The 12,876-nt window shown below is 41.7% G+C and overlaps 1 protein-coding gene across 1 annotated transcript in view; it reads right to left on the reverse strand.

The window, feature by feature from the left end:
- LOC139216193 (neural-cadherin) overlaps window positions 1-12,876 on the reverse strand; it is a 241,800-nt gene that overhangs the window by 13,142 nt on the left and 215,782 nt on the right. Inside the window, exons 34-35 of the mRNA XM_070847299.1 lie at window positions 8,330-8,510; window positions 3,377-3,621 (exon numbers count right to left, since the gene is read on the reverse strand). Of these exons, the coding sequence (XP_070703400.1) occupies window positions 3,377-3,621; window positions 8,330-8,510 (426 nt within the window). The remainder of the gene's footprint in view (window positions 1-3,376; window positions 3,622-8,329; window positions 8,511-12,876) is intronic.

The raw sequence follows: 12,876 nt of genomic DNA on the forward strand, positions 1-12,876 counted from the left end.
TTGGCTAGATTATCCACACAGCTAAGTTAGAATAAACAGTTCACCTCTCGCTGAATTGAACTTTCTCTTTCAAGTGAAAAGAATATCAAAGAACTTCTATATGCTGCTATGAAATAGATGCATCAAGCAGAGGCAGAAGCAGCCATGGATTAAGAGGGAATGTAAGAATAATAAACCGTTGGCTTCAGAAATAGGGGGGAGTATGTCAATGTCATTACCACCAGTAATAAATTAGGTTAACAATATGAAGAAACAATGTTGAAAGAGAGAAATGGCACAAGAGAGCAAGGAGGTACATGCAAACAGAAGTTGGTATTTAATGTGCAGACAGCTAGAAACATGTAGAAGCCAAAATAAGAAAACAGAATAAATGAATTCCCATCGTTGAGAGTCAAATCAATATTCAAGCTACATGATAAATTCTAAGGGCTAGGTTATTAATCATTAATATTCTCAAGGGATAGCCAATTGGACTTTGACTTGGCGTGTAGCCATGCTGATATTTCTCAACTAGAAACTTTGTTCTGAACTCACAACCCCAGAGGAGCACCCTGGGGGCTGTCACTGGGTCAGCTCTGCCAGTCTCCCAGCCTCATCAATAGAGCAGTAACAGAACAACTCCAAGACTTCTCTTTGGATAAAGCAGTTCAGACTAGGGGCATCAACTCAACTACATTAATAAGAGATGGCAAAGTCAATGCATCTAATGTGATGCGCTATTGAAGCTTTCCCAATTAAAATGATAAAAAAACAGTCGAAAAAGCTAGAAAAATTCCTGAAAACCGAAAAAAAAACGATTACATCAGCCATATATTTCCCCTCATGTTGATTTATCTTCAGTATAGACGTATACCTAAGAGGTCTTATAAGGTCCTGCTTTATTTGTTCAGAGCTTTGACAGCTGATCAATCAAATCAAAGATGAATTCTGTTTTAGAGTGAACATTCTCAGAGGAATAGCCCATTTTCCGTGGGCGCTACATCAAGTTGCTGCCCTCCTTTTGTTCTTGCTATTCAAACATTTGGACAAGCAACACCGGATTGAAAAAAAACATTTCTTGCTACTTAAATTTCAGAGTGAGCAACACTTGACCGATCGAGCGCAGAATGCTCTACCAATTGAAATTACTACCAAAGCCCCTGGAGCATTGATCTCAATTTCTGCAGGTTTGGGTAAACAGCACCTTATACGCCTACAAATCAAGTAATTAACACTTAAAACAGAACTGAGCCTCAGAGGATCAAGGTCGGATGTCGCATTTAATATGAGCCCAAAGCCAAGTTTGAAGGGAGATGGAATGTGGAATGGAGGTGAGAAGAAGGGAAGGAGAAATGATCATTTGAACTGTGTCTGTCTGGTCGCAGGGTGGGAGGGAGGTGCCCTCTGAATCACCAATGAGACAAGCAGACATGGCCAGCAGCAGTGTGACATTGACACCATCCTTCTCAGCTTCACGTATCTGCCGCTTTCCCTCCTCTCGTTGTGTAGCGCGCCGCCTCCACTTTGTAATCTTTTCAGCTCCCTCTTGTTTTTCTTCTGGTATTGTGCTGTGTTCTGTTTTATTCTGTACTTCTCTGATCTGTTTTCGTCTCTTGTACTGTGCCGTGTCTTCTACTGCTCTTTACTGTTCTGTTGTATTGTCCTCAATTAAACAAGGGGACACGTCATTGTACTGACAACTCATTCTTTGTGTGCGACTGCGCCCAAGGCACTTTTTCGGCAGAGGATCCTCCAGGAATACGATTGCAGAGCAAGGTACAGGCAGATGAATATTCAACAAGCAAAAACAGACAGACAGAAAAAAGCGGATTTTAACAATCGACAGCCAGACACAAACGTTTTGCAGTCCCTGCATTCACAGGCCAGAGGAAAAGCGTGTACAGTAGCATCAAAGAGGGTTGGTAACTAAAGTCCTAACTGCCGATTCCCCGTGAGACTTCCTGACCTTTCTGAAGAAAATCTGACTACACTCTGGTCCGGTCAGCTCATTACTCATTACTCATGGATCATTAAACATCCAATATAATAGTTTATTATCATTATTATCAAAGGGGCATGCAAATTTCAGAGGGACTTTTATAAGCTTCCAAACAAACAACACTTGCCAAGTTGTTGTTTTATATACTCAGGATACAGTCCCATGTTCATAAACCCCTTTTAATTGTACAGGAGAGCGATTCAAAAATCGCCTCTTAAGCTGTCCAAAACTGCATCCCACGATACACCACCAATCCATCCAAATCAGAAAAAGTAAAAAAAAAAAAAAAGCTTTTAATATTTTTGTAGTATTCAGAGTACCAGCATGCACCTGTACCTTTTACCTCCCACTGCAGTAAGTCTTTCCTTCCCTTCTTTTGGCGGAGCTCAAAGGAAAATTGATCACTGGTGATTTTCCAGCCTACGTGTGGTGAAGCTCTATGTCTGTGGACTGTATGAATGGTTCTGACCCACCTACTGGGCGCCAAGTCATACTTTAGCTCACTGGCCTTTAGCTCGCAGTTCACACGCGTGCACAAAAGAAATGTAGTGAAAGTGAAAGATCATATAAAGATGAAGAGGCAAAGCTAAAAGGAGCCCCATACATTAATTACTAGATCCAATTCAAAGTCGTTTATGCTGTCAGGTCCGTGTTAGTCTGAGTGTGATAACATCATCCCTTGGGTCTCTGCTATATCCTCATCAACAAGCCTCTTGGGGTAAAGTAAGGCACTAGTTATCAAAGAGAACTGTCTATTACATCATTAAAAACGTCTGGCACACTATCATCAAAAGCAGGCGCGTCACATCCACAACATTCATTTTCACTGAATTTCACTGATTCAATTCCTGACACTTTTCCAGAGATAATCACTGATGACACTGATCTAAAATCTTTAAAAACAGTACTTGAGAGGATGAGAATGAGTTCCTCACAAATAAAAGGCCATTCCTCGAATAGGCCGATGGACCACTATCCAGCCATTTGGCCACACCAGGGAAGAGTAAACAGTAGTACATGTGTATGCATTCAGAAACACTGCATGTAAAATGACTGCAGTGATGTAATTATGTTTAGAATTTAAAAGCAAGTGAAGATTTAACTGATAAAAATGCCCTACATACAGCAACACGAAAGTTAGAATATGTACTACATTTCTGGCAGGCTTCTCAATTATCTTTTAAATTGCATTTTTGGTGAAATATTAACATTTAGCTCATATCCAGTGAAAATATTATATCCAGTGTGTCTGCACACTGTTCTGTAGCCACAACTCAACACACACACACACACACACACACACACACACACACACAAACATAACAACAGCCCTCCTGCTGTGCTGTCCTTTCTCAGTTATCTCCTGTATGTGTACCGTGCAGTAGATGCAGTAGCTACCTAGTAAGGCCATGAAGCAGATACAGATGGCGAAGAGGGAGCTGAAGCTCAAGCCCACGTCCTCCCGGTAGATGGCCAGTGTCGTCTCGCAGTGGCGTCCTCTGTAACCCTCCGGGCAGTGGCAGGTGAATTTGGACGGGGACTGGGCCACGCAGGTCCCCCGGTGACAAGGCCGCGTAGCACAGAGCGTATAGACGCAGGACTTTCTGGTCCCGTTCACGCGTATCATGTGGCCAGGGGGGCATCTGTTGAAAGGAGAGTTGAACAGGCAAAAGAATAATTGATTGCATGTAGATTAAGATCACTTAGATGTGCATGGGACCAGATCTGATTATGTGGATGTGTAATAACCCTCTGAGGAAATGTGTCATTACAGAAGCATGAAAACAAACCAGCAGGTAACTAAAAGTAGAGGAAGGAGGAGAATAAAACAGTTCCTAGTGGACAGTTATAGCACGATGACACAGTGTCTTATTGAATGTTTATTACCATTTCCTGTGGGAAAAAAAAAAAAATGAATGACTCTCCTTTGAGCAGTGGTCTGACACAGGTGTATAACTCAGTAGAGAATGAACTGAAGTAGATGAAAATGCTGACTGTAGCACTGGCAATAACTAGGATGATTTTATGCAGACAGGGGCACATATTCTGCCTCACTTTAGAGATCACTACTATAATTAAAAGCTCATTTGGGTGTAACAGCTCAAACAAACATTTTATGAGCCCATTAATTCATAATCCCATTCAATGTCTATGGAGCTGCTCCAGGCTGTACTTTTTGATGACATCAGAGATTAGTCTTGCTCCTGATCTCCGGAGATTTGTTCATGCTTATAAATATTGACTCATCTTCATTACGAAACGGCAACGCTAAATTCAAATTGGTCCTGTAATTTACCTCATAATGGCTCCTCTTCTGCTATAAAACTAATCCGGACAAGACATTGAAGGGTTAACTTACTGTATCTTTGGCCAAATGTGTTCATATGCAACTAATGCGCTCTTGCGATGTCTTGTTTGACATGTTGGAGGTTTGGGATGCTGGATGAGGTTGTAACAATCTAATTCTGACATCCTGTCTCCACGTCCTGTCTCACAGCAGTCCGTTTGGGTATTTTCGATTCTTCCCCTTACCTTTAGCTCCCCTGTGTGTGTAGAGCCATGCTTCGAAAAGTGTGCTGCTGCAGTATATCTTATTATCTAACAGCATGCGCACAAGGCTTCACATGCACACACAAGAATTAATTATGCTCCCCACACTATCTGTGTTTACATACTGGTGAGACAGAGGAGTAACATCCGTGTAATGTTTTTTTTTTAACCAGGTCTCATTACTGAGAGTCTACGGCCGTGTAATTGCTTGTGTTTAGATTCATTCATTCACACAGAACAATGTGCTTTTGCTAAAAGTGTGTTATTTAAATGAAGAATGTTACTGAGAGTCTTACTTGGCTTATGTGATCTTCTCTATATGTAACAAACACAAGCAGGCTACGCTGACCAATCCCCACTTCTTGCAATTCCAACGCGGTGTTTCAGTCGCTGCTCACGGCAGCCATGGCAAAGCTACGCTGATATAAACAATACATGTTTTTTTGCCACTTGGGAGCAGCTGAAATGGCTGTGGTCACAATAATGACAAAAAAGTTATGACAAATGTGTTAGCAATCTCTTGCCTGTGCACACATCCAGCAGACAGAATAAGAATTCACTTGGAATCATGTTTCTGGCCAACCAACAACTTTTCAGCTCGAACTTTGCCTCCACCAAGAAATAAAATGGTATTTTTCACTCCGGTATGTTCACCAGCCAGTTGCTACAGGTGTCATGCGTGACAGCCGACCGTTTCATCCTGTGTAGTGTGTCGTGGTGTTCTTATAGAAAGACTAGCACGTTGGAATTTTTCTCCAAATGTTGACCAATTGGAACACAGAGCTCTCTTCCGTGCTGAACGTGGCGAAGCAGAGGAATGATAGCGCTGCGAGGTGGAGCTGTGAACCAGGAAATCGTTTTCTTTTATAGGCTGATTGCTTTTCCAGTATTTCAACACATGCTACAGTACATGTATCCCCCCCCCCCCCCCAGGGCGTCGAGACAGGAATCTTTTGGTCATTTCAGTCTAGAACTGACTAAATGTGATTTTATTTTTGTCATAGGGGCCAAAACAAGTGGATTGTAGTTGTAGATGATGTGAGGAAAAACACAGACCTAGCTGTGTGAAACATGGCAGAAGCTCAGCACTCAATATTCATTCCGCCCAGTCTGAGTCTGAACACAGGACTCCTGTGTGTCACCTAGACATGAGTGCCTCTCTTTTCTAATCAATGCCTGTCATTAACCATGTGTGACGAGTGTCTTATCATAACCTCGATGAACATGCTCGCTAACTCACAGTGATAAGTGACAATGGTGGTATGGGAGTTTCTGAAGGCTGATCACTTTTGGTTTTGAACAATTTGTTTGAAGAGATTTCATCTCAATTTTTCTTTTTTTTTTTTTTATCATGCGACTTGCTGCAGATCAGCCAGGGTCTATCCAAATAGCACAGATTTGCACAGTAAATTGTGCTATTGTAAACTAATATTCAGCTTTTTTTTTTGTTTTTGCTAGCTTATTTTTCCATTCAATTACTTTTATATTCTAAATGGAACTAATACTAAGCCCTGCCCTTCTTAATTAATTGCATCGTAGCAACATGGCACATTAAGTTTAAAGTAGATGAAGACAGATGTAGACGCACCTTTGAAATTCATGATTTATTTTATATGTGGGCATGATGGTTACATGTGTTTATATGAACCCCTGGGAGAAGAATTCTGCACTCAATAGGTTATCATGTGACTATTTGACTGTGGCACCTGAGTATAAGATATCAAAACATGTGTACTTGGAGGACTGGCAGCCAACACTTACTACTCTACAATCATCTTCCAGGGTACAGGTCAAGTGGTGCAAAGAGACCGAGGCGAACAAGCAAGCAGGTCGGAGATGGAGGGGGAGACCGCTAGCGTATATATAAGTGTATACGTCTTCATATGTGTGTGCGTGGTTGATGTGTGGCAGTGGTAGAAGGGTTAAAGAACTGAGCAGGAAAGAGCAAGATGAGAGCCATACAAACCAAGAAATGAAGGGGCAGAGAGCGAAAATGAGGGCCATTGTAAAGAAAAAAAAAAAAAGCTTGGTGGCTGGATGATGGGTGAGTGGATCAGAGGAGTGGAGAAAAAGGAGAGGTGAGATTAAAAGCTAGGAGGCTGCACAGACTGAATGGAGGGTGATGTTTCCAATGGCGGAAAAATTGCTGAGATTAGTGTATGTGGCTAAGAGTACTCTGTTTGATTCAGTCTGTGCCACAGGAGAGAGGGTTGTTAGTTTGCCACGGCTTTTCATCGCATGACATTTCCCATTTCCCTCTGACAAACAAACTAGCTCTCATACAGAAATTCAGACAGCGGTGCATGTGGAATGTTGATTGCGCAAAAGTATGAATCCCATCAGGGTCAGAAGGCTGGGAAAATAATTTTCACATCCAGCATTTGAAGCGTTTAGCTTAGTGACTGAGAAGATGAGATTCACTGCTTTATTCATCACCCTTTTAACTGAAGACATAACTGTTGCTGAACACACTGGCTCTTGTGGAGTTTTAGCTTCAAAAAGGCTCTCCGAGGCCGTGTTTAGACTGGCAATAACAATGATGCTTCACAAAATGCAGCCCCCTCATTCATTTTGAATGATATCACAGTCATAGTGTGTTGGGGATGCCATCGCCGGGCAAAAGTTGATTGTAGCTCAGCTTGCTGCAGCGCAGTCTGGTGTCAACTGGCAAGCCATTATGTTGGCCGATCGTGCTAGCATCACAAGCACCAAGGCGCAGAAGACAGTTGTTTTATAACCTCCTTCACCCCTTCTGTGCCATTATGGTTGATAAGCCTTAAAACTGGACCTCCTCGTTTCTGTTTCATTCTCTCACACCAGCACAGCCCGTACCAACAAACCCTCCCTGGTGGTTCATCATTTCTATTTCAATGCTTTTAGGTGATGTGTTTTGGTGCTTATTTTGACAATTCTGCCAAAATTGAGCTTGGACGTCTGCACTGGCCTGTAAACTTAATGTGGGTTGAGTGGTGGCAGGGTGCTGATCTAAGTTCACGTGGCACCCTGCCCATGACTAAAAGGCTAAATGAGTTTACTTGCTCATCTGTTTTTCAAAGAGCAGATATTGATTTCAAAAGAAAACCAAATGAACACGTAATTTGTGATGACTTTCAACCAGCATGGCTCTTGGAGATTGTCTGTCTGGCGGCCATCTGACATTTTTGTCATTGCAGCTTTTGGTTTCTGATCAAGAAAACTCTCACAGCCCTGAAAACACTGTTAATCAGGAAATCAAACCTGCAGGAAAAAAAGGTAGACTGAGGCCAAGAGAGAATACTGCTGAAGGGTTGAGACAGAATTAGCTACAGTCAATTTGGAAAGTCTAGTCATCTTTTATCCACAGCATCTGAGATAACTCTGTGTGATGAGATAAGGTAGTCAAGTTATAGTAAAAGATTCTGTAAGTTTAAATCAGGCTATTATGTGCCAATCAAAGGCACATTTGCAAACTTAACTTCCTATTATTTCCTGCTGACAGCCAAACTTTCTAACTTTCTTCTTGAGTCATAAAACTACTGCCATGGAATTTGAAATTTCAGACATTTCACATAAAGGCCCAGAGATGCTATTTCATCTCCAATTTTCCCAAGTTCTCAAGTACATAAGAGCCAGATCATTATTATGTGACATGAACAAAAGTGATTCCAAGGTCAGAAAATGGCTTCAGAGGTTGCGTGAGCTGGTTTAAATGTATGTGTCTTCATGCCTTTGCGTCAAAATGATGTGTGTGTGTGAAATGGCCAAGTGCGAATGTGCTCAGCAGTGCAGTGATGCTCTGCGTGTACAGGTTTGTGTGTGTACCTGCATTCGTGCACTCTCCACAAGTCAACACAGGTGAAGGGGGGGCTACACTGGTTCCTTTTGCAGGAGTCAGACGAGCACCCAAGGGACAGGCCTTGCACGCTGACCTGGGAAACCCCATCTCGTGGCTGGCTGTCCAGCGGAATGTAGCGACCATTGAGGCGTACGTCCCTCATGCAGCCTGCAGGGAGAGAAATGGAAAAGAGTTCAGGGGAACAAGAAATGCACAGCGGCTTCACCCACACAGATACAGAATTAAATTACACAGACAGAGTTTTACTTCACGTACACGCTGAGCAAATAAACCACATTTTCTTAATAGATTACCAGCTTCTTTACAGCATAAATCCACCCTGGTTTTCAAGTCCCATACTGCTCTGTCACATTCAGCGATATCCAAGGTTAAAATAGACAAAACAGTTTTTTTTTTGGTTTTTTTTGTGGAAACAATGTAACATTGCCTTTCTTGTTGCAGGGTGCTTTTTGCAGCATCTTAAAATGTCAGTCATGTTGTTTGAGGAAATCTCTGACAACACTGAAGGCACAGATTTGCATACATGTTGGATACTGTATAATGTGCTCTATGGCGCACTGATCGTTCTGCTGTTTACATATGTCCCTGCTTCGCTGGGTTACAAGCCTGAGACACATACCAAAGGGGAGTAAACACATCTGAAAGGCTGTTTGCAAAGTGCTGCGCCCAGTTCGTCGAAAATGTTGTAAATAGGGGGAAATGTTTTCATTTGGAACAAACCGCTATGGATCCAGATGCTAGTTGTAGATAAAGGATATTTCCAGTTCATTACAATTTCTTAATTTTACCAGTTTGGCCATTATTTCTATCACTTATTGTAACAACAGTTATTGCTCAGCTAAGTAATTATTGAGATGAAGGAATATTGTGACATGGTTAACCAAGCTCACCAGAAAAAAGAAATTTACTGCTCGAACTATGTAAACATCGCTCATCATTTATATGTAGACTTGACTTCCTAGTTCAGCTTAAACTATGAATCATATGTCATCAATGGATTATTGTGTGAGTGTAAAAAAAAAAAAGAACTACCCTTTGATTGAAAGAAAAGTGTACTGACCTTGGATCCTCTAAAAGAGTATCCTGAATAAATGAAATTAATGTTAATTTGTGTCTTGCTGGTTTGCAGAGCTGCAATGCACACACTGATTTCTGATGTGCTACTAGCTGGTCTAGCTACAAGCTAATGAGAATGTGACTTGCTCTATACTAGTTAACCCCTTGAAGGTCCTCAGAAATAATCACGTTAAAGATCCTTACACACATAAATGTGTATGCATAAAAACAAGCCATAAAAATGTTAAAAATCTTTCTTTTTTTAAAATTTTTTTTAAATAGTTTTTTAGACCAGCATCAGCCCTAATCATACATATCAAATTTTAATTAGTTTTTTAAAAAATTAACCCTTAAATTGCCATGTTTTTGTCATGATGCGCATCATTTTATGGTCTAAAATACACAAAAAATACATGAAAAAAATTGAGAACTCTGAAAAATTCACCATCTTGCAAAATTATAAGCAATATGCATGAAAAACTGATAAAATATGCTAAAAATAAAAATCATAACACACTAGAAAGTGCTGAAGACCCTCAAAGGGTTAAGCAATATTTATACATGATATCCATCTGTACATTAATCTAAAATCCAACTGGAAATATCAACATGCCTTTCATACCATCGAGTCACCCCCCGGACTGTAGAGCAGAGATTTTGAGTTTTGTTTTCCTGCAGCTGAGGAAATGTATAAACATTTAGAATATAATATAATATGTCTTACTCAGTGTAGCAAGTGTTGCTAAGGTGTTACCATGGAGCATCGGAGCCAATAAACTCCAGAGGACACGTATCCCTGGTTGTTACTGCTTAATTGCCCTCTTTGTGTATTTCCTTAACATCTCATCGCCGCTCTGTTGCTATTTGAAAAGAGACATTCACAAAAGCAAAACTGCAAGCACGCAATGAGTTTACATACACACGCTGACCTACACACTCCCTGCCACCGTCGATCACATCTGCTCGCTTTTGAAAGAAAGCGCTTTTTATGTCCATTTAACAAACACATGCATAGTCTACTACTGCCTGAGGCACACTTGTCTTCACCTCTCTCTGTCCAATTCCCGACAGTGCTCCCTCTCTCTCACTTTATGTCTGCTCACTCTATAGGTCTGGTCTCTTCCTCTCTCTATTATTACGCAGTATTCTGTAGTTTCTATGTATCCCCACCAGTAATCCTTTTCTGTCCAAATTTTTTAACTGTGTGTGTCAGTCCCGCTTGCCTCTTTGTCTTTCTAAGACGAGGGTTGAACAACAATATATAAATTCAATGAATATTGGATATTACAGTATTGCAGTACATCAAAGTATGCTTGGGAAATGCAATTTTAATGCAATAAATCAGGGCCTAGCTATTGCAGTAACCCTTACCACCATTCAGGATGACAACCCTTCCACCCATCCTGTAACTCCAAATGGGTCAGCTACATCATGGGGTGCCCATGAGACGACTATGAGACTGTGGGCAGTGACATTTTTCACACTCAAAACTGTCAGCCCATCTGTCAAACGTTTGTTCTGGGACATCTCTAGTCCTGGCTGAGCCTTCAGTAATGGTGAATACTACTTCAGGTGATGTTTCTGAACTCAACAGACCTCCGGCTGAGTTTTTTGATGTCTTCAGTGCTCATCCTTTTGATCATGGTCAGACACATCTTGTACATCAAAACATAAACACAGGTGATGTGGCCCCTATTAAGCTTCACCCTTGCTGTGTGGCACCAGCAAAGCAAGCTCCAGTGCAGTCTGAAGTAAGCTGCCTGCAGGAAAATGGCATCATTGTAGAGGCACACAGCGTTAGTTCAGCTCCTGTTGTGCTGGTCACAGAAAAAAAAATGGACATACAGGCTTTGAGAGCATGTGTGTTTTGTGTTCAGGAGCCTGAGCTCTAATGAGTAATAAGACTCATACTCTCTGCTGCAAATATATATGACACTCTTGACCGTCTCTCAGGTGCAGTGTCTGGGGCTTTTGCCGACATCTCAGTATTGACAGATTCCCCTCCAACCCAGACCGCAGAGACTCTTTGACCTCTTTTACGTTTTTGTGCCATTTCATCTCTAAGGACAGTGCTAAACCTGCCCCTGTCAACACTATAACTGGCTGACACCACACTCAGCGACACAGGTGAGGGCTTTGTGCTCATATTACTGGAGGCTTATTAAGCCCAAATTGCAGAGCCCTTACAGCGCTTGACCCACAAGAACATCCCCTTTAAACAGTCAGGGGATTGTGGCACTGCTTACCAAACACAGGAAAAAACTTGCAATACCAACCATCTTGGCCTTCCCTGATTTGAATCAATTCCTTTGGGTCTTTACAGATCTCAACTTATGCAGTTGGGGCTGTTCTTTCACAAAGTTCTCACGCTAAGGCGCAGAGTGCAAATGGTCTACCTAGTGACAGGGAACTGTATGTTTTGTGTGGATGGCGCACCATTTCCACCATTACCTTGCATTCCATCCTTGGATCACGATCATACTAGACGTGGGTACAGTTGGAAATGGAGCTTGATGTCTATAATTGTTCATTCATTGTTCATCGTGACGGTGCTCTGGCACAAAAGTGTAAGCCCCTGAGGTGGTGGCTATATAAGTCATCACCTTAGCTTAAAAAGTTGTGTTAGTTTGACTAGTGTAAACAAAAACCCAAATATCAGGGCATTATGCATATGAAAAGACAGAGGACAGGACTGTGTGGCCTTACCGCTTATGTCAAGTGATACCCCCCCCCGATCTTCAGTCATGCCTTTCCTGTTTGACGCGTCAGTCTCCAGTCTCACACCGCCCTTTGACACCTATTCGCCCAACACGTGCTTCCCAAATTGTTGCAGCCGACCTTTCTGTGCTACCCACATCAAAAACAGGTAATGGATCTCTTTCCTCGCTTCACCAACCTTTTTCCATAGAGAGATCAGACAGCACAGCCAGTTGTGTAGCGCATCTTTGGACAATATATCTGTGAGCATGGTGTCTGGGAGCCCTTAGTGTGAGAGAGCAATGGAGAGGTTCAACTACACTATGAAAAAACAAACTGGCAAAGTTGATCTTTCAAAAAAGGAAGTGACTGGGATGAGCCCCTCAGGTAGAGTTGACATACAATACTGCAACTAATGCTGTAACTGGATTCCCCCCAGTCTACCCGGTGCACAGTGGAGAGGCTGGAGTAATACTGCAAACTACTTGTTACAGACTTATTGCTGAGAGTTAGATAAGAAGATTGAGACCACTTTCATGTCTGTACAATAGATATGAAGCTAAAGCTGCATGACTTTTAGCTTAGATTTACTTGGCATAAAAACAGGAAATGGGGAAAATAGCTAGCCTGTCTCTGTACGAAATCCTAAGTCTAAAAAAGATGAGAAGTAGTTTTATAAGGGATTACAAAGTACGTCAGACGATTTCTTGGCTGGGAAATTGTCTGCTACTGTTTTGAATTGAACAGACATACGAGAGTG

This window comes from Pempheris klunzingeri, chromosome 1, assembly GCF_042242105.1.
Source record: "Pempheris klunzingeri isolate RE-2024b chromosome 1, fPemKlu1.hap1, whole genome shotgun sequence".
Classification (NCBI taxonomy): domain Eukaryota; kingdom Metazoa; phylum Chordata; class Actinopteri; order Acropomatiformes; family Pempheridae; genus Pempheris; species Pempheris klunzingeri.